Genomic DNA, 23,457 nt, shown 5'->3' with positions numbered 1-23,457 from the left:
TTACTGTTCTCAACACTGATCAGAATTAGTTTCCAGATTACCCAAAATTAATCTTAAGGAAAGATAAATTTTTAATTATTTCTAATCTCATATTCAGTGTTAATTCTCATCAGAAATAATTAACTGATTTTTGAAAAGAATGTTTTTAAAATATCGTAAATACTTAATTATTTCTAACTTTTAAATTGCATCAATTTTAAAATACTTTCTAAAGCTCGTTTTATTATTCTGAACTCTAATCAAAATTAGTTTTCTGATCACCAAATATTAATTTTAAAGAATGAAAAATTTTTAATTTTTTTAACTTCTTACTCAATTTCAATTTTAAAAGATTTTTCTTAGCCTTTAATTTTACAAAAACTTGTGAAAGATCTAAAATTCTTTAAAACTTCTTATCTACTTCAATTTTTACGGGCTCTTCAGAATTAATATTTTGATTTTTGCTAAAAAATCTTTAAAAAATTATAAATATTTAATTATCTCTAATTATTAAATTTGATTAACTTACTCCTCTCAATTTTTACAGGCTCTTCAGAATGAATCTTTTAATTTTTGCTAAAAAATCTTTAAAAAATTATAAATATTTAATTATCTCTAATTATTAAATTAGATTATCTTACCCTCTTTAGTCTACTCAATATTTGATTCTATACGTTTCACATTATATAATTTTTAAAAGATATTTTTCTATATTAAAAGCTACACCTTACTGGTTACAACTTTTAATTAACAAAAACATTTAATTCTGTAAATTTAATAATATAAAATATTCGGCAGTTTAAGCAGTTTAATTTTGCGTAACTATTCAAATTTATATTGCAACAGGAACTTTAGAAGACCACTTTTACAATTCATAAGTACAAATTTACGTGATGGATATGGATGAAATTTCATTCCCAACAACAATAAATCGTCATTGTTTTCGTAAAATTCCTTTGCACATCGTTGGCGTGAGATCGTGCGATTTGTGGGAACTCATGTCCGTCCGTTCATCGCGTTTCGGTTTCGGTAACCTCTCACCCACTTTTCGATCGCCACGATCCGTCTCAATTCTACGAGGCGAACCACGAAAAAATTGATAGCAATCGTCCCTCACGAAAACGCAACATTTCATTACTACCGTCGAATCGAAATTTAAAAATAACATCATTGTCTCGCAAACAAAAAGCGATCGATCCATCAACGCGGGGCTTAATTAAACCGATGGAATTATTAGCGTCGGCCGCGTTGCAATTTTGTTCGTCCGCTTTTGTCGGGAACGAAAATGAAAATGCGCGGTCGAATGCAGATACGTATTTCGTATTTCGAAATTGGTTTTCATGAGGGAAAAACTAACGTCGGTTTCGTTTCACGACTCGATAACTGTACTCGACACAAAGGTTGTTGCTTCTCGCCGAGTTTGGTATGTGTGTGTGCGTTCTTCCGGTGTAATTTACAAAACGATGTCGGTAATAACGTATAAAAAAAATAACGCTCCGCAATTGATGCTATTAACGGAAAACGACGTGATATATGCCTGCGGAGTGTGGTTAAAAGGTTTTTGAAAGGTTCGCGCTGCCGTACCGTGTGGTCTGCTCGATGGGAAGCGGAGAACGGTCATTTTATTAAAGGGATGTGTGTTATAACGTATTAATTAAAACCGAGAAATTGTATGCACACAAAATCACGAATGTAATGCGGGAGTTGTCTGCATTTGGAATTACTAATATGTGCAGCGTATGCTGGAAATTCTGAGTGAACTGAAAATTTTCAGTAAAAAATATGATATTCTGCAGTGTGGTCCATTTGAAAGTAGAACACTCCTATACAATTTGTTTTTTTTTGCAGATTTTGGCATTTTTTTTTTTTTTTTTTCAATTGTATACTATGAAAATATATACTTCGTTTCATGTTTTTTAATCTAAAACCATAACCTGCAAGGTAAAATTTTTTTATAAAAAATATCTATTTACACCCTTGGATTTCCATCCCCTGAAATAGGTTTATATTAAATTTCATAAAAAAAATATACATAATAATAGTTCTATGGAAAAACTAAAAGTCATATTATTTTTATGAATTTAAAAAATTTGAAAAAAAAAATGCAATTAAAAAGATATTTATTAAAATTTATTCAATTAGAACTAATATTCCAATCTTTTTACATGTAATCTTTCACAAATTTTCAAAGGTACGAAATTAAAATATTAATATCATTTATTTATCAATTTTTTATTATTTTTAAAAAATCAAAGCAATTAATTAGACAAATATTTATTAAAATTTATTCAATTAAAACTAATAATAATTTTTTTAATATTATTTCATCGAAAATTTATATTATTTGTGTAATTTCAAGTGAAAAACACAGTACTGCCTTTTTAAGAGTTCTCAATATTCTTAAAATTTAATCGAAAATATTTATAAATTTTCGATTATTCGATATACGTTATTATATGCAATTAAAAAGAATATTATGTAGTTTTTTAAAAATTAGTAAAATAAATAGTTATTAATAAATAGAAAATTCATGTTTATATTTATATGAATATTTTGACCTTATTATTTGCTATGTTCATAAAATAATTCTCTAATTCTAGAAAACATTTTTTTTTAAGTCTAAAATGTATCATTCTGTTCAAAACTCGGTTTGCAATTATCTTTCTCATTCCACAAAATAAATCTTAAAACGAAATATATTTTTAATACATTATAGAACTTTTTAGTCTCAGACCTCACTTCAAAATTAATTTTATGATTCACAAAATAATATAGTAATATTTGTAAATTTTAAGTTATTTCAATTGTAAAAGATTTTTGAAGTGTAAAATACTTTAAAACTTGTTTTACTATTCTGAACTCTGAATAGAATTAGTTTTCTGATTACCCAAAATTAATCTTATAGAATGATCAATAGTAAAAGAGATTCAATAGGTCTAAAATTTTTTAAAACTTGTATCACTGCTTAGAATTTTATGCAGAACCAATTTCCTAAATTTTAATTTTTTCTAATATTCTAAACAATGGCAATTATCAATTTCTGATTTTTAAAAATAATGTTTCAAAATATCGTAAATAGTTAAATTGAAGAAATCATATCAGCAATTTTTTTATAAAAAATACTTATCTACACCATTGGATTTCCATCCCCTGAAATAGGTTAATAAATTCCATAAAAAAATTATATATATATTCATAATTCTATGGAAAAATTAAAAATCATATTTTTTTATGAATTTAAGAAATTTGAAATATAAGAACAATTATCTAATTTTTCAAAATATTGTAAATATTTAATTATTTCTAACTTTTAAATTACATAAAATACTTAACATGTTTTACTGTTCTGAACTCTGATCAGAATTAGTTTTGTGATTACTCAAAAGAATTTTCTTTGTCTTTTACTTTTCTATTTTTGATTTATTTGTAGGACTTAAATTAGTGGATGAAAAGCGAACAATAAAAAAATTGTTTTCCAACAATGTATGTCACAAATTAAATTACATATATCAAAATTTGTTCATAAGTAATTACAAAGTTCACAAAAAAAGAAAAATAACAAAATTTGCAACATTGACATCAATATCTTGTTGTCAGTGTAAAATATAATCAAAATATTAAAGTGGGTAAATTGAAATAATTTGTGGCTAAAATCATAACTTAAATAAGATGAAAGTTAAAAATTAAAATAATAATTGTTTCAACACACCTTATCGAAATGTATGTGAAATATTTCCAACAAATTTCCAACCCCTTTTCCTCTACAAAACAGTAATTCTAAGAATTAACAATTGAATGAGTCGAACGTTGAAAAATACACAGCTTACTTAGTCTTCATTCTTGTAAGGACAAATGTAAACATTGATGATTTTTGAATCGAATGGACAATTATAGTTAGTTAGTTATTCAGTCATATATCAACAAACCTAAGCGTTTAAATTGTCACGTGTTTCATTTCTCCTGTTATGTACCAAATTCAAATTAGACTCAGTTTTTACCTATCACACATAAGTGTGAGAAATTAGAGTGAGTGTGAGAAAAGTACACTCAGCAGTCCAACATATTTTTAAAGTTTTCCACAATAAAATCACTTTATAATACCACACTTTTTATAGAAAATGCATACAATACAAAAGCAAATAAATATAAAGATAAAATTAGCTTCTTATGATTGACGTCCATTTTTCACTATTCCGATTTTCCATTTAAGCAATTTGGTGGTGAAATCTTATATTCGTCGGAGGTTGTCACAGAAGAATTCCAAAATGGGAGTGAAAAAAATACAGCTTAAGTGACATAATGTCACTTTCACAGGTAACATTCTTTGTGGCATGTACTAAAGTCTTGTAAGAGTGTTCCTCATATAGATTTTTGTAGTTCCTCTATTTCTTAGAATTCAGTAAACTTCTACATACGTATTTGAAGGCAGTTCACGTACTATTTTCATGTAGAACATCGTTAATATCTAATAATAATCCTTCTAAAAACTTCAAGAAAATAACTCATACAAAAACTTTTAATTAAACAAAACATGTTTATGAATAAAATACATAAGTTAAATATAAAAATATATGGTTCTAACACATAAGTAAATATTTAAAGAAGATCCCCATATCAACTACAATCACACATGTTTTTAAAATTAAATTTATTCATGATATTATGACTGAGTTAATATTTTTATTACTAATAAGCTTGCCTCTTCCAATGGAACCATCTAAAATTTCAATAAAAATGTTCTTCAAACATTAAAAAGTACCATTTATTAGCTATATTAGTTTACTTTCTTAATTATTTAAGTTGGTGATTTTTTTAGAATAACATGTAAATGTTTTATATTAACAATGAATTGAAATTAAATTATTAATATTTATCTTATGTCAGCATTTTCAAAAAAATTATAATAATAATTATCACCTTGTTTCATCTTTTGACTATAATTGCCTATTGTTTGTATAAAATTTTAAATTTCATGCAGATATACGTATATTCTGGCAACTTGAAACAATTTTTATATATAAAACTTCGTCAAATTCGGTCACAGCTATATTTGTCTTATATTTCCGGATTTAGTAATAAAACTTCCCAATTCACAATGGTTTATTAGAGCGAAAAATAAAACTATATTCATATTTTCGTCTGCTCACTCATAAACTCCGTACCCCAAAACACTTACATATACCTGCTTGGCAACTCGACCCACTTTCGGACAAGATATCGCCAACAGAAAACGTCGGGAACGCGAACAAGTAGCCGTAACTCGCTATCTGGAATTCCGAAATTCCACATTAACGTTGTAAACTTTCGACGTCGTAACTTCGAACGTATTCAAGACGAAAATAGAACGGTGGTTTCAGCCCCAAAACTTTCGCAACGTCTCTCGGTTGTAAATTAGACATGGTCTTGTTCGATGAAGCGATTTTTGATGCGGGAGTGTTGCTCGTTGTGTTTATTGAAAAATAGGTCGGATTAACTGTTTTATTTGTTATTCGAACTCGTCAAACATAGACATCCTGTTCAACAAATAAGATGGAATGCACAAATTGAAATTATAAATTCCACGTGTCATGTGATCCGTTTTAAATTCGTTGATGGAAAGGAAATTTATGCACGTTTCACCCCCCGGATGTAAAACCTTAATCTTGTAATAAATGTGAAGAGAAGTCGTACAAGTTGGAGATGAAAATGTTTTTGTGTTCATTCGCGGTAATAAATCGAGTATTACCCATGTTTTCTGAAGTGTTCTCAATCGGAAACAGAGTTCCAGACTTACAATTAGAAAAAAATTAGACTAAAGGGCAAAGTTGAAATACGAAATCGATATGAAACATCGCGTGTTAAATAACCCGACAAAAATTAATAAAACACATGTTAAAGTCGTGTTATTTTGGTACAAAAAAAATTTCAACAAAAGGTAAACGACCTGTGCGAAAAATAGTCCAGATGTATTTATTTATTTCTCTCTTTTTGACGGTTTTAATGCTCGCTTTTATTTACCATATCGAGTTCCATCTGTAAAATTAAATTTAGAACCTTCAAAAACGTGAATTTCAATTAAATACTTCTGACATTTAGAATTGAATTAAGCATAATTTTTATGAATTCACGGTGGATTATGATTCACCTTTTATTAATATAGTTGCATCCTAGTTTTAAGCTTAGAAATTTACATTTTTAGAAGGCTAATGTTTATTTTCAATCGTGTCAATGTAACAAAATTTTATTATAAGTATTTAATCCTATTTTGGTGAAATTATAAAACGTGCAAATGCACAATTTTAATGAATAACTGAAATGGTTCAAGGCTGTTTATTCCAGGTAACTGTGTCTATGTGAGTTATTTAATACTGGAAAATGCAAATTTTCTTGTCTACCTGATATTTGCATTACAATAAAATGTAGGGTAATAGAGTTTTGCATAAATTTTATGGCCCCACATTAATATATAAATTACTCCAACCGACGAATATGATTAATTTAGGCTTTTATCATCGAACAATTATAATTATAATCAGTACCGGTTAGAAAATGTTTCACTACATGGTTCAGTAAACAATTTTATTTACTTTATTTAATGTTTATCGTTAAAATGTGATAATTTTAACCATTACCACAATCGACTGACTTAAAAGTACGCCTTGAAATATATGGAACTATTCTACGTGCAATATAACAACGAAAATAAACTCATTAATTCATTTACCTGGACCACCTGTTATTTAAAATACGTCAAAATAATATGACGATATTTAAACATGCATGGTAACAGTTCTACGAATCACACAATGCAATTTTCGTGGTGGTACACGTTTCACTTTCTACGTGCGTCTATTCGTATCCCTTTAAAATCTGATCAGTTTTCTATATTGTTTAATTGAGCAATCGTTTATTAATAATATTGCTATCGATTTAAATACAAAGGTGGGCGTGTGTTGCATTCCAATCTGTTGACTGTGTATGGATGAGTTAATTATTTACTACGGTTTTGTAAACTAGACGAGTAATTGTTAAATAATCGACTCTTTAGCAGCACATTTTAGAGGTAGATTCCTCGAATATATAGGTGTTAAGGTAACTGAGCTGAATTTTAAATATTATGACACTTAACAAATAAATTCTGATTTAAGTTTAAAATATGTTATAAAATATACAAGATATTTTAATGTGGGTTTTTTAGAAAAATTTGATATTTCAACAACCATTTTCAAAGAGGTAACACAAATAAATAGTTGCTTGGTTGAATTTCATTGTTTACATTAACCCATAAAAATTCAAGTGGTTTATTTAAGATACTTACCATTTCTGGAAACGTCCAGCTCCACCAGGTTTTCGAAATTTTGAATGTCTGGCGGCAACCGATGTATTTCATTGTCGCTCAATCCTAGTTTCCTGAGTCGGTGTAATCGGAAGAAGTTCTGTAAATTAATTCGAGAAAACTTGAATAAAACCGCGTCTATTAATCAATTTTAAATAGTTCCGTACCTTCGGAAGGTCCCGGATGTGGTTCGCATCGAGCAGCAGCTCCTCCAAACTCCTCGAGTACCGTAGAATATCCTCAGGAACGTTCGGCAGCGAACAGTGTCTTTTATCAACAAATTCAACTTGTCTGTTGCAGCCCTTGAATATCGGTATGCAGCGGAACATTTTCGATTAACTATAAACTGCACGCATAATTTAATGGGAAAAACATGCACACACTAGATTCACCCCGGTCACCACTTTAAAAACATGCTAAAACAAAACACGGGTTTTATCTTCGTCTACCGTCCATTACCGCTCGCAACAACACCACTCCCGCAACTAGCAAACTCAAAAACCCTAAATCACGCACCCGCTCCAGCTCCCCCTGGTGGCGACTCTCGTAACACTTGCGGAGAGTCCCGCGTTAATGTTTTCTATTCTACAAAATGGACTGAATTGCATATTTTTTAATTAATTTAGTGCACGGACGTGTACGGACTTTTTTGACGGAATTATCTTAGACAAAACGTATATTCTCATGTAGTGCCAAAGACTACACAAATATAGACTACAAACATCTTTTAATATACATACAGGACATTTACAGATTTCTGTTTTAGTTTAATATTTATTTGTAGATGTGGTTGAATATGGAAAAGTCTTTGTGGTATTTAACAATTGTACATTTTAATTATTAATTACTTAGCTTTGATTATACCACTAATTCGGAGTATATTTTGATTATAACTCCAATAAAATTATTTGAGTTTCAGTGCTATCTATATCCGACTAGAAGGACCAAATCCAAAATGACGTGATACTTTCATGCACTGTTGCGATACTCACTTTAATTTCCCACATTTATACAACTCTCCAAGAACATTCATTAAAATATTTTGGTTTAGTGTAGTCAACAAAATCAAATTTATTACAATAAACTCCTATAAATTAGTTAGTGAAGCCACTCTCCAGACGCTATGCCAAAAAACTATAAGATTTGTTAAATGAAAAATTGAGAGAATTGGGGTTGAAATAATCGTGGCAATACGGGGTTGTAGTTAGCGTTAGGCCAATGGTTTGGGCGGGGGCATATGGTCTTTCGCACCATAAAGTTTGTTGCACCTGCTTTCGGCTAGTGGCCTTGGATCGCGCATCAGAACACGCCATCCAAAATAAATAGTGCGAGTGTCGTTGAAACGTCGCGGCGTCAAAAAATGTCCGCCCCTCGCAATTAACGTGGGCGTCCGTAAGACAATTGACGGTGCGTGCCAGTTTGTAAACAAGCCAGCAGAAGTTTCGGCTCGTTATGGCGAATTAGACGATCGCTAAAAATAACGGTATGACCCAATCTGCAACTGGTAGTTCGTACATGTCCGAAACAGAGATGCCAGAAGCAGAGTGTTCCGGTGTTTTCGACAACGCCAAGCTGAAGAAATTCTCAACGGGTTCGATAGGTTATGCGGCCAGGCCCAAAGTGGTCACCGTCAAGCATCCCGAATCGAACAAGTTAAAACCGACTGCCAAGAAAAACAAGCCCATCCAGGCAGACTTGGACGTCTCCAAGGAGTTCCTGAGATGTCGTGACGAGGGATTGAAACGATTGGATCTCAGTAAGTCCAACATCACTCAGCTACCCTCGACAGTCAGAGATTTAGTACATTTGTCAGAATTGTATCTTTATGGCAACAAGTTAGTTTCACTGCCTCCCGAAATTGGATGTCTGACTAGTTTGCAAACGCTCGCTCTCAATGAAAATTCCTTGACTAGTTTACCAGACTCTTTAGAGAATCTAAAGTCAATCAAGGTTTTGGATTTACGGCACAATAAACTCAATGACATACCAGATGTGGTTTATAAACTCACTTCATTAACCACCCTCTTCTTAAGATTTAACAGAATTAGATATGTCGGCGAAGAAATCCGACATTTAACATCGCTGACAATGTTGAGCTTAAGAGAGAATAAAATTAAAGAACTGCCCGCCGGTATAGGCCATTTAGTCAACCTTTTAACATTTGATGTGTCTCACAATCATCTGGAATCACTGCCTGAGGAAATCGGCCACTGCATAAATCTATCCACCTTAGATCTCCAGCACAATGAACTGCTCAGCATTCCCGAATCTATTGGGGAACTGCAACAACTAACCAGACTCGGACTTAGATACAATCGTCTATCATCAATTCCACCTTCATTGAGCAATTGCCGACACATGGATGATTTCAATGTAGAAGGCAATAATATATCACAACTACCTGAAGGGTTATTGTCCAGCTTGAGCGAACTCACCAGCATCACGCTCTCCAGGAACAACTTCCTGGCGTACCCATCCGGTGGCCCATCCCAATTCACTAACGTCGATTCCATCAACTTGGAACACAATCAAATCGACAAAATCCCATACGGCATATTCTCCAGAGCCAAACATCTTACCAAACTCAACATGAAGGAAAATCAGCTAACTTCATTACCGCTGGATGTGGGCACGTGGATAAACATGGTGGAATTGAACCTGGGCACCAACCAACTGAACAAACTCCCAGACGACATCGCCTGCCTCCAAACCCTGGAAGTACTAGTCCTCTCCAACAACCTGCTGAGGAGAATCCCACCGAGCATCGGCAACTTGCGCAAGCTGCGGGTGCTGGACCTCGAAGAGAACCGTTTGGAACAGTTGCCCAACGAGATCGGACACTTGCGCGAGCTGCAACGTCTGATCGTCCAGTCCAACCAGCTGACCTCGTTGCCGAGGGCTATAGGTCACCTCTCCAATTTGGTGTTTCTGAGCGTCGGCGAGAACAATCTGGCTTATCTACCGGAGGAGATCGGCACACTAGGCAATTTGGAATCGTTGTATCTGAATGACAATCCGACACTCCACAATCTGCCGTTCGAGCTGGCGCTCTGCTCCAACTTGCAGATCATGAGCATCGAGAACTGTCCCCTGTCGCAGATACCGGCCGAAATCGTTGCCGGTGGACCGTCACTCGTTATTCAATATTTGAAGATGCAAGGTCCATACCGTGCCATGTGATTCTCTCAGTAATTATTATTGTATATGGCGGGTGGTCGACGGATTTTACTCTCTTGTTTTCCAATCATTCATCCAGTACAATAATTGCAGACGAGTAGATGGCGATGCCTTTTTGGAAACGTCGACCGATTCGGTGCGGGGTTTTGTCTTACCGGTTCATAGTAGTGAAGAAAAAGAAATCTAAGGGGTTTTGGTCATAAAAAGTCTTTATGAAAATCATTTTTGAGCATTTTGTGACTGTTACTTTGACAATCGTTCAATTCTTATAAGACAAGAGTTGAGCCCTTGTCATCATAACAGTCGCAAAGAATTCTTTCCGTTTTTACTTTGGTTTTTAAGTCGTCATTCTGATGTTACAGCCATCAAATTATTATTCTCAAAGAACAGTTTGAATAGAAGTCAGACAGTTAGCGTGAGTTCACACATTATCTAGTATCAACGCACAATTACATGGTAAAATAGTCATAATTCCGTGTTCGAACTTACACTAAATGTGACATTAGACCACATCGAATCCAGTGCCAAAACGATCCCGTTCGAATACGGTTTACGTTTACTGCGCTTGTCCGCCAACCACCCCGAACTATTAGTGTGTATTTGTTAGATGTTATAGATTGAATATTAAAAAAAAGACAATGAGATTTTGTGAAATGTAAGATTTCTTCTCTGATGCACAAGGCTAAATGTATTATATAATGGACTATTGTTATATTTATGACATACACAATACGCAAGCTTATTCCTCTGGTTCCTGGTGACTAAGAATTTATTTGTTTGTCAACCGATAACGCTGACAGATGCAATGGTTTTAAGTTATTGTTTTTCATTGTTTCATTTGTGCAATTACGAATACACAATATTATCGGATTCATAAAAAATAAATGTTCGTTCAGATAAATAAGTTCGGATAACGTTTTCTGTCAGTTTTGTCCGTTATTTACCAAATATAATTTCTAAAAGTAAATACCATCTGTGATAGTTAGCGTTAGTTACTTTAAATTTACTAAAATTACTTTTAAAATTAATTTAGTCTAAAATTTACCATTATCCAAAGATGATTTGTTAAATTTCGTTATCGTTAGGAAAAAACGCGTTTGTTTAAGATTGTAAAATACATTTTATAGTGCTAATTTTGTTAGGAAAAATGATATATGTATGTTAGCACTTGTAGAATCGTTTTTTGGAAAACAAACTTTAAATTTTTATTCCAACTAATGGTACGCGAGTATTGAAATAAAATGGTGCTGCTATTATACTATACTTAAGTAAAAAATATAAAATATGTTGCTCTTGTGTATGTTCAGAAAATATATGTATATTTTATAAGTATAGCCGAGTACTAATAAAAATGTATAATAAATGTGCAAAAGTTTAAACTAATCTGGCAGAACGTTTATATTATTTAACGAAAACTTCAACTCATCTACATAGGACAATTTGTTTTAATATTGATTAAAAGTGAATTGTTAACTGAGGCTGTGCAATATGTTTACTATATTGTAATATTTTCTGCTAGGTTATTTTAAATTGTTTAATGTTCTCATACCATATCATTTTATTTTTATTTCAAATTTACGAATATTTTTACAAGTTGATTGCTTTATATTTTTAAACGTTTTATATACTCAGTTTTATAAATACTGAAAGGGCTTTTATCCACGTTGGAACATTTTTCTGTAGTTAATAGTATCAAAAAAAATATTGAAATAGCTACAAAATTAGTATTTGTAGACGAGCCCTTTTTTCGTTCGATTATCGTTTTATATAAAATTCAACGCACATAAAACCTTCCTGTCCAGTTGTCACAAATAAACTGATTTCTTTATAATAACGAAAAACTAAAAAAAAATTGAGAAATCTAGTCTGTTGTTTTATATTACAACTGTAACTAAAGATTGTTATAAATGTCGACTGTATCCGCAACGATTCATTGTTTCGGGTGCTCTATTGATATGTTATATCTGTAAGAATTTCGTTACTGCAGCGGTAAATGTGTAATCCTTGAAAGATCTCATGTTTGTTGTGAAAATTGTTTATTTTGATTTTTATATTTGTGACAGTCCAAATGATTTTCAGGCTGTTCAATGTGGTAATATAATTGTTGCAGGTTTTCCTGTTAGTTTGCTAAAGCTAATAAAAGTATTTTACTTGAATGCGTTTTTTATTTATTAAAATCTTCATAAATATAAACGTTCAGCAGAGATATATTGAATTATATATAATTTTAGCAACTACAAATTAATGGATAATGAAAACTGTTACAAGAATGAACTGTTGTAATAATTTAAATATTATTATTACACTCATATTATCTACATAAACGTAGAAATATTTATTTTAATATCCTACCAAGCTAAATACACATAGATAGCCATTAATGTTTAGTGGTGATTTGCTAATATTGAATTAAATGAGATACGTCTAATTTGTGTACAATTGTCTTGACCTTTGCCTCTGATTTCATGCAAAACAGGCAACAACAAATGAACCGTCAGTGTTCACGCAGATTTCCAACATAAACAACGTGAGTTACCAACATTTTCTTTATCCAATATTTTATTTAATAGTATTACTTTAGCAAGGATGAAACTTTTTTTAATATTATTTGTGGTGAAATTATCCGTGGAATATGTTATTCCTCCACCTTCACAGGCTGCGTTGATGGCTCGATACGTCGTACATAACACAGGATGGATTTCTTTGGCTACGATTTCAACACAATCTAAAATTGTTGGATACCCCTTCGTGTCGTTAAAATCATTCAGCGATGGACCTGATAATAATTCCACTGGGGTACCCTATTTGTACATGACTGATATGGATGTTTCTGGTAAAGATGTGATTGTGAGTAATAAATACAAACCCAATAAATATTTTATCTATTGCGAATGTATTTTGATTATTAGGCGAACAATAAAGTAACAATTATGGCATCATTGGCTGAAGAATCTTATTGTAAAACAAAGAATTTTGATCCACAAGATCCCAGATGTGCCAAAGTAATGATGTCTGGAAGATTAGTCAAAGTAAGTACTACCTTTTTATTGTAGTTGTGTTGCATCTTCAGTTGAGATGACCACAAACGATTATAAGCAGTATGTAAAAATATTTTTATTTAGGCAGTGATATCTTATAAGAACTATTATTATACAAATTTGTAATATTTCAGATACCTCAATCTTCCGAGGAATACATGTTCGGAAAACAGGCTCTTTTCGATAAACATCCCTCAATGAAGGACTGGCCCACAAGTAATTGTCTTTGAAATGATTTTTTACAATTAATTATAATATTTCATTTCAGATCATAACTTTTATGTTGCAAAGATTGATTTAGAGCAAATTGAAGTATTGGACTTTTTCGGAGGAATCAAGCACGTTACCATCGACGACTATTTCAAAGCCAATGCGAGTACTGGGAACAATATTTTAACAGATTTTCCGGAAATTGTAGTCGTTGATATTCAAGCTTAAAACTTTCTATGACTTAAATAAAACTATTAAATATAAAAATGCTTTAATAAACTGTTACAGTTACAGTAATCCAAATAAATAACGTAATAACACATAAAAAATCACAAATGAACCATTATATCATAATTACAGTCTTCAATTTTTCACGTTTAGTATCTCCGAAGTCCTCTTTCTCCACGGCATATTGTTAGCCTGATGGTTGACGATGACACTCGTAGGGGCAGGGAGCAACTCCGTGTATGAATTATTATTTATCTTGTCACTTTTGGGAATCATCATTTTGACAGGTTCCTGCGGGGCCAACTCCTTGTACGGGTCGTAATGACTTTCTAATCTGTCGTTCAAAGTATACTGAACAGGAACCTTGAACTTGATCTGTTTTATTACTGGTCTTCTGTATTGATATTGGTCGTTTTGAGGGGGAGACGGATCTAAAATTCTCTGGCAAATCTCCGAGGAAGGCTCGGAGGTTTTTTGTATCACGTTTCTAGGCGATGAAACGTGAGGCGAGAGAATTTTCTGACATATATCCACCGATTCCGCCATGTCGTAGGACTTCGCACTCGAAAATTTGAAGTTCCTGTAAAGCAACAAATAAAATTTTAAGAAAAAAATGTAAATTTATCATCCACCTTTGAATATTGTAGCTGCTTTTGAACTCCGGCGTTTTAAACGCCAATTTAGGCAGCCCGTTGATCAGATTGGGCTTCGTGGAAGTCGAGGGCGCCGCCACTGCCTCCTTCGGCGATATCCTGGAACTGGACGCGTAAGCCGGAGACGCCGTGATCACGTGAATGGCGTTCGGATTGTCCACCACTGAAGGGGGTTTGGGTGGCGACAGTACATCGGCGACTACGCGTTTAGCTGAAACGGTTAGTTTGCGCAGTTCGTGAGATCCGGGATGGGCGTTGCGGACATGTCGCTTCAAATTGTCCTTGCGACGAAACTTGCATGCGCAATACGTGCAGTCGAATGGTTTTGTTTCTGAAAAATGATGAATTACAAAGGAATCGTTTGAGGCGTGGTTGCGCACCTAAATGATTGGCACTGTGACGCTGTAAATCTTTGTGGTTGACGAAAGTCTTGTTGCAAACTGTGCACTCGTACTGACGCACTCTGGAATGAGATCGTTGGTGAACGCTTAGTGCCCACTTTAGTTTGTACGTTCGTCCGCACTGATCACACATATGTGACTTTTCATCTAAAATTAAATATTTAACAAAAACTAACGTTTTAATTGGATTAATATTAACCTGAGTGTGAGGCAAGATGTTTCTTTAAATTAGAAGAGTTATTGAATTTTGCCTCACACATTTTGCAAGAGTATGGTTTGTCAGGCCTGTGAATAATGGAATGCACTTTCAAAGATTCTTTTGTTTTGAAACTCTTCCCACATTCAGAACAAGTTAATGTTTTTAAATTGCTGTGCAAAATCATGTGCCTCTTCAACTTGCTCTTCTCACCAAACGATTTTCCGCACTGGATACAAACATGAGGCTTGTTCTTCTCATGTATATACATGTGGATGTCCAGTTGAGTTTTAAGAATGAATTCTTTCTTGCATATTTTGCAACTGTGTGATCTAACTGCTGGAAACACATAATAAAATGTGATATGGTAACAACAATTTAATGCACATACTTCCTGCACAATATGAATGATATTTTACATGCGCCTTTGTGGAAAATGACTTGTTACATATGGTGCAATGATAAACATTCGGCTCTCCTGTTACTGTGATGTGAGTGGGTATATTTATTGCATTGTAAGCTCTTTTCTGTTTCCCCACAGGTTTCGATTCATTTTGTGATTTGTTAGGTTTTTTGGGCTTATTAATGACAGGTTGTGAAATAGGTTTTTCACTCTCACTTTTAGTGCAATTGGAATCAGCCGTATCTGAGTTTATATCTTTGTTGATCCCATTGCAAGTTATAACCGCAGCATATTTGTTTTCGTATTTAATAACGGTGTTTTCCTTTTTGCCGGCTTCGTCTGAGCATTGTTTGCAGAAGTCCTCATCTTGTAGTAAACAAACTCTGCATTTTTTGTGACCGCACGAATCCTGCACTAAACGATTGGACGCACCTTCGGCTGATTTCTTACATTGCTGGCAAATGTTTTCGTTCATGGTGATCCAATTGTCACAGAAATCGAATAAAACACATTTTTATGGTTTATCACACAACCTTCTCTAAAGGATTGCTTACGACTAATTTTGAACTAAATTGCAAAAAGTAGTTCTATTAAACCAAAATTACTTAAAGGGTTATAATTCATTATTAATATAACAGAAACTGCAGCAGATAATAATTGCATTGTAAATCCTAATATTAATAAGACATTACTTTGAAATAATTGGTTGTTATAAAAATCTGATTTTTATTATTGATATATAGAATTTGAACTACTTCTAAACTAACCTTAAAATTTAGTTAAAAAATTGAGATATTATAACAATATAAACGCTACAGAATACACAACATAAAAAATAACACCTACGCCAAAATAATTACACTACTACAGCAAATAAAACGATAAATAATGACAACAGAATCTGAAATATACGATGTAAGTGAAGAGAACTTGGATTTAAGGCCGGTTCATGAACGTTATTACACTGAAAAGTACAAATGCATAAGGAAAGATGGATTAAACTTGGACATAATGATACGGATTCATACTAACAAACTGGTTTTGTTGTACTTGTCACACAAACATGAAGTATTTGTGAACAAAGAAGAAATTATGAAAATAAATTTTATAGTGAATGGAAAAGATCGAGCAAATTGCCAGGTTGTTGGTAAATCGAAAAAAGGAGGATTTATAATAAATCCAGATACAGTTTTATGTTTTGTTGAGACCAAATGTGGTAAAGTGTATCCTGTAAAGACTGGTATTAATGGAAAAATTTTAGAAGTTAATGATTGTATATTAAATAATCCATCTTTAGTAGCTGACAGAGCAAATGGATTTATTTGTATTATTTTAACCAAATTAGATTTTTCACTTGATGACTTTATATCTAAGGAAGAATATGAGAATTTAGGATGATATGTAAACATATAAATAAATTGTTTATATAAATTATAAGTGTATTTATTTGATTTTTCTTTTGAAAATTTGTCTTATTTGATATATGTACTTATAAATAAAAATTTATATAAATTATAGGTATATTCATTTCATAATATTTAGTATGAGCAAAGATTAAAAATAATTTTTGGTATGACAATTAAATCAAATATTTGTTAATATAATATATTTAAGAATTTTCACTTTCTTTGTATTTACATTCTGTACATGTATAAAACACAGTTTGCCCTTCATCAGCGGATCTTAGTTGTAGAGTTGCATATGACATTTTATCATTTCCACATTTGGGACATTTCCTTTCAACTATTGGTCCCTCATCTTCTTCTGCTGCGTCATCCTTTTTGGCGTACGCATCTCGGGAGTTGAAATGTATCCTTGTTTTTACACAATTTTGTCCAAATACTAAAATGAAACGCGTTACTTACTGATGTAAAATTAAAATAGAATTTACCTTCTGGTTGAAACTGCCTGGAACAAGCATAACATGTGACGCCGCCTTTTTCCTTTAAAGGTGGTAATATCGATCCGCAGTCGGGGCAAAACCCATTATTGTTTTCAAATAATTGTGACATGTTTTTGAAACTGGTTAGGTTATAAGTGTTTTGTTGAAGTCCATGCTTTCTTAGGTGCGCATGCGCTCAGTGTACATAAATAGCGGGATATTTAATTAGTTAAAATAATAATAATAATAGTAAAAATGAAACACAATTTCTAAAATACTTAATCTATTTCTATAACACTGCCCTTACAGGCCCAGGGCTCCTTATTCTCATAATAATTAATAACAATTTCTGGACATCTAACATTAACTTGATTGGCTGGCACCAAATCAGCTTCTTTGCAGTTTTTCCACATCATTAAAAACATAAGTTCTCCACTTGCGTCAGTGGCACCAACAATTCTGTCTGGTTCCAAACCCCTGTCAAATCCTCTAGGCCTATTATCTTCTGTTATATTTTTACGTTTATTTGCTTTTTCAGATTCCTCCATTGGAACCGTTTCAAATTGCGACTCGTATGCGGCAATCAAATCAGGACAATCCAAGTTTTCTTCTGGTTCCCAAGTGTTGTCTTCACTAAAAAATTTATTACCTAGTTATAGTGAATAGGTTAATTTGTTTTTGTTTACTTCGAGTAGCCCTTCCATTTAAGAAGGTATTCGATTTTGCCGTTGTGAGTCCGTTTGTCTAGTATTTTCTCCACTGAATATTCCTCCGGCGTTTCTGACGGTGGATCGTCTTTGCTTTTCGCTGAAACAGTGCGACAATTAATCAATTATTTACATATAAACGATGTTTTCTTACTTCTGCCCATTTTTTATAAACACAAACAATCATAAGAGTATTTTTTATATGCAAACATTTAGTCTTTTGTATCTACGGACGATAGAACTATTTATTTTATTTTTTTTTATTTAAAAAAATTGAGGAATGTTTATGAAATATGAAATGATGTTTGTGTCTAAAATTCAGTGTGCCACAAGATCTAGTAATTTTGTTAGAAAATCAACCAGAATGGACTGGAAAGACAAGATAAAAACAAAAATTATGGTAAAACAACTAATATTTGAATAGAGTACATTTGACCTATCACTTGACATGCGCATTGACTTCAATCAATACACCCGCCAATCAGTGTCTTTCTTTGTGTTTACGTTCCGCGTCTCCGTCACTAGGAGTCCTTATCGGGAGCACGTACCCATATTTGTCCGTTTAGTTACTAGTTCGTTAAACGGGTACGTTCTACTAGTTCCCCTAATTGTTTTTGTGTTCATTCCCAAATCGAAATGAAACGAGAAGTCGTCGAAGACAAGGTAAGTTCCCGAGCTTTTTCCTCGCAAAATGGCGGACCGACGCTTAAACTGACGCGTCACCGAATCGATTTACAGGGCGAGAAACTCGAGCCGGAACAGTTCAGAAAGTTGTTCATCGGCGGTCTGGACTTCCGCACCACCGACGAGTCGCTGAAGAAACACTTCGAACAATGGGGCGAGATCGTGGACGTCGTCGTGATGAAGGACCCCAACACCAAACGGTCCCGCGGCTTCGGTTTCATCACTTACTCGAAGGCTTATATGGTGGATGACGCGCAGAACGCACGGCCTCACCGTGTCGACGGTAGAGTTGTGGAGCCCAAACGGGCTGTGCCAAGACAAGACATTGGCCGGCCTGAAGCTGGGGCCACTGTGAAGAAGCTCTTTGTTGGGGGCTTGAAGGAAGATGTTGAAGAGGAGGATCTGAAGGAATGTTTCAAATCTTATGGTAGCATTTTGTCTGTCACTATTGTTGTTGACAAGGAAACTGGCAAGAAGAGAGGGTTTGGGTTCATTGAATTTGAAGACTATGATCCTGTTGACAAAATATGTTGTAAGTATTAAAAAAAACTTTGACCCAATGATGTATTTACTTATACAACTTATTGCAGTGGTTCGTAACCATAATATAAAAGGCAAACATGTAGATGTCAAAAAGGCGCTGAGTAAATCGGAGATGGATCGCGCGAACGGCGGCGGTGGCGGCCCTATGGGCGGACGAGGTGGTCGTGGAGGTCCCCGAGGCGGTAACTTCCAATCCAGCGGCAACGGAGGCGGTTGGAACAACCGAGGAGGTGGCGGAGGCCCGTCTGGCGACTGGAACTTACCGCAACAGAACCAGGGCGGCGGCGGCGGCGGTTACGGTAACGGACCGTGGCAAAGTGGACCTTGGGATAATCAGGTAAAATACTTTACATAAAACAAGTTAATAAAAATTCATAAAACTAATCTTTTCAGGGCGGCAATTGGAATCAAGGCGGCCAGGGCGGTTATAGCAACCAAGGAGGACAGGGTGGCGGCAACAGCTGGGGCGGTCAAAACGACTTCGGCAACAACTACCAGCAGGAATTCACTCCAGGCGCCATGCGTAACAACTATCAGCAACAGAGACCGGCGCCGTACAGTAAGTATATCAATCGCGATCTTTGACTGTGTGCTTTCTAACTGACTGTGTATTATGTTAAGAATCGTTAAAGCCAGTAGGTAGCAAGACGCATTATTGAAAGGTGAGTCGAATTTTTTTGTTTTTAACGTTTACTTATTGCTAGTATTTGTTTGCCTGACAAGTAACTGTAGTTTTTTACCTTTCCGTCCCATATACTTTCGTCGTAACTGCTATTTGAGATTGTGACAACTTTTAATAACTTAAAATTTTTCCTCTATTAAATTTTTTCATTATAAAAGTGTGTTGTGCCAAATAATATTTTTTTAGTCATTGTAATGTTAAAGTCAGAATGTTTTTGTATACCATTTTTAGAAACCACATGTAAGCATGGTTGAATCTTTCAACAATGGTAATGCCGTATTTCCTACAAGTTTTTGAATGAAATGTGATATATATTTTATATAATTTTCGCAATAATTTACTTATTCTTCAAATGTTTTTGAGAAATACTGTATTTGAATAAGTATATTATTTTGTGATTATGTTACTTGTTCTATCATATTCATAAGTTTTTTTTATTAATATTTTTTATAAGAATAAGTTAAAATTTTTAAACTAGGCAATTCTTGCATCAAATATATATGTAAAAATATATATTTATAATCATCAAGTAGTTTCATAAATTAAATTGTTCAGTAGATAATATAATAATTTAGTCTTACTTGATTCTTCTAAATTAGTATAGCCTTATTCTGTAGCTTTTTGTTGTCATTCGTCATATCGACAAAGAACTGTAATGAAAATGATATTCACCAAGTTATTTTCTATATATTTCGTCATTCAACTGGAACATTAAATTAATTCATGGCAATTATTTTTAGTAAAAATGTTAATTATAATAATTCTGAATAACATAACATCACTAGAAAAATAAAATAGTTATGTAGTTAACTACATCATTTAAGCCTACGTTACTGAACGGACGGCTTTAATGACAATTTTATTACTCAATGGTTGTCGTCGGAGTAACACAATAAAGCCGTTTGATAGCAAATTTCCGTATGTAATGGCGTCATTATGAAAAATATTGTTGTTTTTATTATTATTGTCAAATTATCTTTGTTAATTGAATAATTAGAGATTTTGATGGTGTAGTGTCTGTATCTTTTACTATTTTTTTAATAGAAATTACTGAAAGTATCAGTATAAAATTCTAAATTGAATGAAAAATAATCTGAAATATTTTAGAATAAATTATTAGGATTAATGTTAAAAATGTTGTATATAAAAGTAATTTAAATGCAAAATTATATTTGAAGTATATTAAACACTAACATGATTGACACACTTCATACATTATATTCTTAATTCTACAAAATACACTACACATATTTTATAAGTCACCAAATTGTGATTGAAAAAAATATTAGCGACAACACTTTAAATTAGTTAATTAAGGCACAATTTACATTTATATTTACTTAACACACACATTACATTTATACCTAACTAATTACATTGCACCCAAACTAACAAGTTAATTTAAAAATAAAAAAGTCATCGCTTGTAAACTTAATCATACAAAAAATCAGCTAATTCATTCTTTGTATCTGTAGCCCGTACATTCCTTATGACCGTACATAGTTTGTTCATGTTTGCATGCTTGTATGTTTGGTACCCGCACGATAAATGATTTCTGTTGTTTCAGGCACCGGAGGGGGCGGCTACGGAGGCGGTGGCTACGGCAGCCATAACGGCAACGTGACTGGGGCGCCGACCAACAGGAGATTCTAAATAATAACATGTAAGTGCAACTGGTTTTGCGAAACGGAACGCCAGGTGTACAAATTTATATAGAGTTTATATACATATATAATCATATCTTGGTCCCATGGACGAAAGTATTATTTAGTTAAAATTCGAAGTACAGTTACTAAGAATAAATTAATCTAACCTGCCAAATTGATGGTTTGGCACTTTCACGAATTGACCCCAACGGAGGTGTTTGCACAAAATTCTACTTACACAATTGACTATTGAATTGAATTTGGACGAACTGATGGATTTACCTTGTGTAAGTTACTAATTTCTTTCATAAAGAAGCGAACATATCACACAGAATCGATTTGGGCGTCCGCAAAACGTGCTTTCTTCCCTGTGCAATACAAAATTAAATTACTGCAAGACCTCTGTTGATACACTGCTGTTTCGATAGTTTAATAATTTTTTGTAAGACACTTTATGTAGTGGTTTATCATTTTTAATTTTATATGTGAGAAATAAATATAGGTGACTTGAACATTACGCGTTTAGGTTTAGGCTAATGTATTGTAAATGTATTTAATTATTTATTAAAGGTAATGAGATAGTAATGAGGTCTTTTTCGTGCGATAATTAGGTTAGATGATTAGAAACATGACAGGTAGGCATTAATTTTCTTAGATAATTAACACACCGGAAATTGTGTGAGATATTTTCTTCTAACTGCCATTTCAAAATTATGTTTGTACTCATCCCGTTATCTTAATTTTTATTTTTTTATTTCGAATTACAGTTTCTGAAAAATCTCACATTAAATTGACTCGCCTTGAAATGATTGAAAGATCGAGTAGACAATTAAAATATTTTTTGATTACATCATTTAGGTCTGAATTATATGTAAAAAAAGTTAGGAAGAACAAAATCAAGTTAGAATAGGCAGATAAAGTGAACAATAAAAACACAATGCAGGGTTTTTAGGTATGTATAGTTTCAGATATGTATTTGTCAGACCTGTTGTTCTAAATGAATTCATTTATTTTATCATCATACGTTTGAGAATGACGAAAGATTATGACACGTTTAGAAATTAAGCACTAAAGTACGTAGGAAAACCACCAATTAGACTAGATGAAGCAAAGTCGGTAAAATAAAATCTTTCGTGCTTTTCAAGCATTATTGCATATTTACTTAGAACAGCAGCATTTAGCTCAGGTTTCTTTTTCAAAATCTACCATCAAGTAAAAATGACGGACAAACACACCAAAAAAAAAACATTTTGTATATTTTTCATTTTTACGTGGTGTCACAATTTTATCAACTATTTGGAATAGCTAGAAATAGACCAGTCCCTTTAGGTTGTTTCTTTAACATTCTGTAGGTCTAATTATTGTAAGCTTATAGATAGAACGAAGCAGAACATTTCCCAAATAAACTGGTCGAAAATAAAGCTAACCTGGGTTAGGTAGTTATAGTTTATTTTCAATTTGTTTGGAATAATTTTTCTAAAAGCTGAAGCACCTTTCCACAACGTTTTTATGAAGTTATTATTTCACACTCGATTGCAGTCAATGTTCGAAACTAATCTGTTTTTGTTTTTCCGGAATCCAGTGGTGACGATGGGATAAATCCAGGAATTCTCGGTGAGTATTCGCAGGGGGTGTTTTGTAAGTATGCAATGAGATATAATGTCTTTAATTCCAATTAATCATCATTACTAAATAAACGATTGAATAATTATA

The 23,457-nt window shown here is 32.9% G+C and overlaps 7 protein-coding genes across 19 annotated transcripts in view; 3 read left to right on the top strand and 4 right to left on the bottom strand.

Annotated features, from left to right (window-relative positions):
• LOC109599997 (protein lap4) overlaps positions 1 to 7,762 on the bottom strand; it is a 62,677-nt gene extending 54,915 nt beyond the window's left edge. For 4 of the 9 annotated variants that reach the window (XR_007547574.1, XM_049965162.1, XM_049965166.1 and 1 more), the window contains exons 1-2: positions 7,462 to 7,761; positions 7,277 to 7,394 (exon numbers count right to left, since the gene is read on the bottom strand). Coding sequence is in view for 8 of the 9 variants with exons in the window: in XM_049965162.1 (XP_049821119.1) it covers positions 7,277 to 7,394; positions 7,462 to 7,623 (280 nt within the window). In the remaining variant the exon portion in view is untranslated. Of the gene's footprint in view, positions 1 to 7,276; positions 7,395 to 7,461 lie in introns of all 9 variants that reach the window. The other 5 variants (XM_020016054.2, XM_049965165.1, XM_049965164.1 and 2 more) reach the window with 3 other exon arrangements.
• A 754-nt stretch (positions 7,763 to 8,516) lies between these two features.
• On the top strand, positions 8,517 to 12,627 carry LOC109600010 (leucine-rich repeat protein soc-2 homolog). The gene has a single exon (XM_020016068.2). The coding sequence runs from the start codon at positions 8,780 to 8,782 to the stop codon at positions 10,472 to 10,474; it is 1,695 nt and encodes a 564-aa protein (XP_019871627.1). The 5' UTR covers positions 8,517 to 8,779; the 3' UTR covers positions 10,475 to 12,627.
• A 301-nt stretch (positions 12,628 to 12,928) lies between these two features.
• On the top strand, positions 12,929 to 14,016 carry LOC109599990 (protein CREG1). The gene is made up of 5 exons (XM_020016049.2): positions 12,929 to 12,998; positions 13,053 to 13,318; positions 13,381 to 13,500; positions 13,644 to 13,725; positions 13,778 to 14,016. The coding sequence occupies exons 2-5, from the start codon at positions 13,058 to 13,060 to the stop codon at positions 13,945 to 13,947; spliced, it is 633 nt and encodes a 210-aa protein (XP_019871608.1). The 5' UTR covers positions 12,929 to 12,998; positions 13,053 to 13,057; the 3' UTR covers positions 13,948 to 14,016.
• On the bottom strand, positions 13,979 to 16,146 carry LOC109599989 (zinc finger protein ZFP2). Of its 2 annotated transcripts, none has more exons than XM_020016047.2 (5): positions 15,589 to 16,146; positions 15,201 to 15,536; positions 14,981 to 15,148; positions 14,580 to 14,931; positions 13,979 to 14,527 (listed from the first exon to the last, which is right to left on the bottom strand). In XM_020016047.2, the coding sequence occupies exons 1-5, from the start codon at positions 16,073 to 16,075 to the stop codon at positions 14,083 to 14,085; spliced, it is 1,788 nt and encodes a 595-aa protein (XP_019871606.2). In that variant the 5' UTR covers positions 16,076 to 16,146; the 3' UTR covers positions 13,979 to 14,082. The 2 variants fall into 2 exon arrangements, with proteins under 2 accessions (XP_019871606.2, XP_019871607.2); XM_020016048.2 differs by having other exon boundaries at positions 15,201 to 15,533.
• Positions 16,147 to 17,201: 1,055 nt separating this feature from the next.
• On the bottom strand, positions 17,202 to 17,673 carry LOC109599994 (DNA-directed RNA polymerase I subunit RPA12). Its single transcript, XM_020016053.2, has 2 exons — positions 17,492 to 17,673; positions 17,202 to 17,442 (listed from the first exon to the last, which is right to left on the bottom strand). The coding sequence occupies exons 1-2, from the start codon at positions 17,610 to 17,612 to the stop codon at positions 17,210 to 17,212; spliced, it is 354 nt and encodes a 117-aa protein (XP_019871612.1). The 5' UTR covers positions 17,613 to 17,673; the 3' UTR covers positions 17,202 to 17,209.
• A 75-nt stretch (positions 17,674 to 17,748) lies between these two features.
• LOC109600008 (chromobox protein homolog 1) lies at positions 17,749 to 18,577 on the bottom strand. The gene is made up of 3 exons (XM_020016065.2): positions 18,344 to 18,577; positions 18,169 to 18,289; positions 17,749 to 18,115 (listed from the first exon to the last, which is right to left on the bottom strand). The coding sequence occupies exons 1-3, from the start codon at positions 18,351 to 18,353 to the stop codon at positions 17,761 to 17,763; spliced, it is 486 nt and encodes a 161-aa protein (XP_019871624.1). The 5' UTR covers positions 18,354 to 18,577; the 3' UTR covers positions 17,749 to 17,760.
• A 95-nt stretch (positions 18,578 to 18,672) lies between these two features.
• Positions 18,673 to 23,453, top strand: LOC109600007 (heterogeneous nuclear ribonucleoprotein 87F). 4 transcript variants are annotated; one of them, XR_007547637.1, is made up of 7 exons: positions 18,675 to 18,852; positions 18,928 to 19,405; positions 19,464 to 19,753; positions 19,810 to 19,975; positions 20,038 to 20,078; positions 21,666 to 21,761; positions 23,327 to 23,453. XR_007547637.1 is itself a non-coding variant. In XM_049965600.1 (6 exons), exons 1-5 carry the CDS (start codon positions 18,826 to 18,828, stop codon positions 21,749 to 21,751), a joined length of 1,047 nt encoding a protein of 348 aa, XP_049821557.1. In that variant the 5' UTR covers positions 18,673 to 18,825; the 3' UTR covers positions 21,752 to 21,761; positions 23,327 to 23,453. The 4 variants fall into 4 exon arrangements, 3 of the variants coding, with proteins under 3 accessions (XP_049821557.1, XP_019871622.1, XP_019871623.1); XM_049965600.1 differs by lacking the exon at positions 20,038 to 20,078 and having other exon boundaries at positions 18,673 to 18,852; XM_020016064.2 differs by lacking the exon at positions 23,327 to 23,453 and having other exon boundaries at positions 21,666 to 22,329.
• The last annotated feature ends 4 nt before the right edge of the window (positions 23,454 to 23,457 follow it).

This window comes from Aethina tumida, chromosome 3, assembly GCF_024364675.1.
Source record: "Aethina tumida isolate Nest 87 chromosome 3, icAetTumi1.1, whole genome shotgun sequence".
Lineage (NCBI taxonomy): Eukaryota > Metazoa > Arthropoda > Insecta > Coleoptera > Nitidulidae > Aethina > Aethina tumida.
This window is presented reverse-complemented; position numbering and strand designations above follow the sequence as displayed.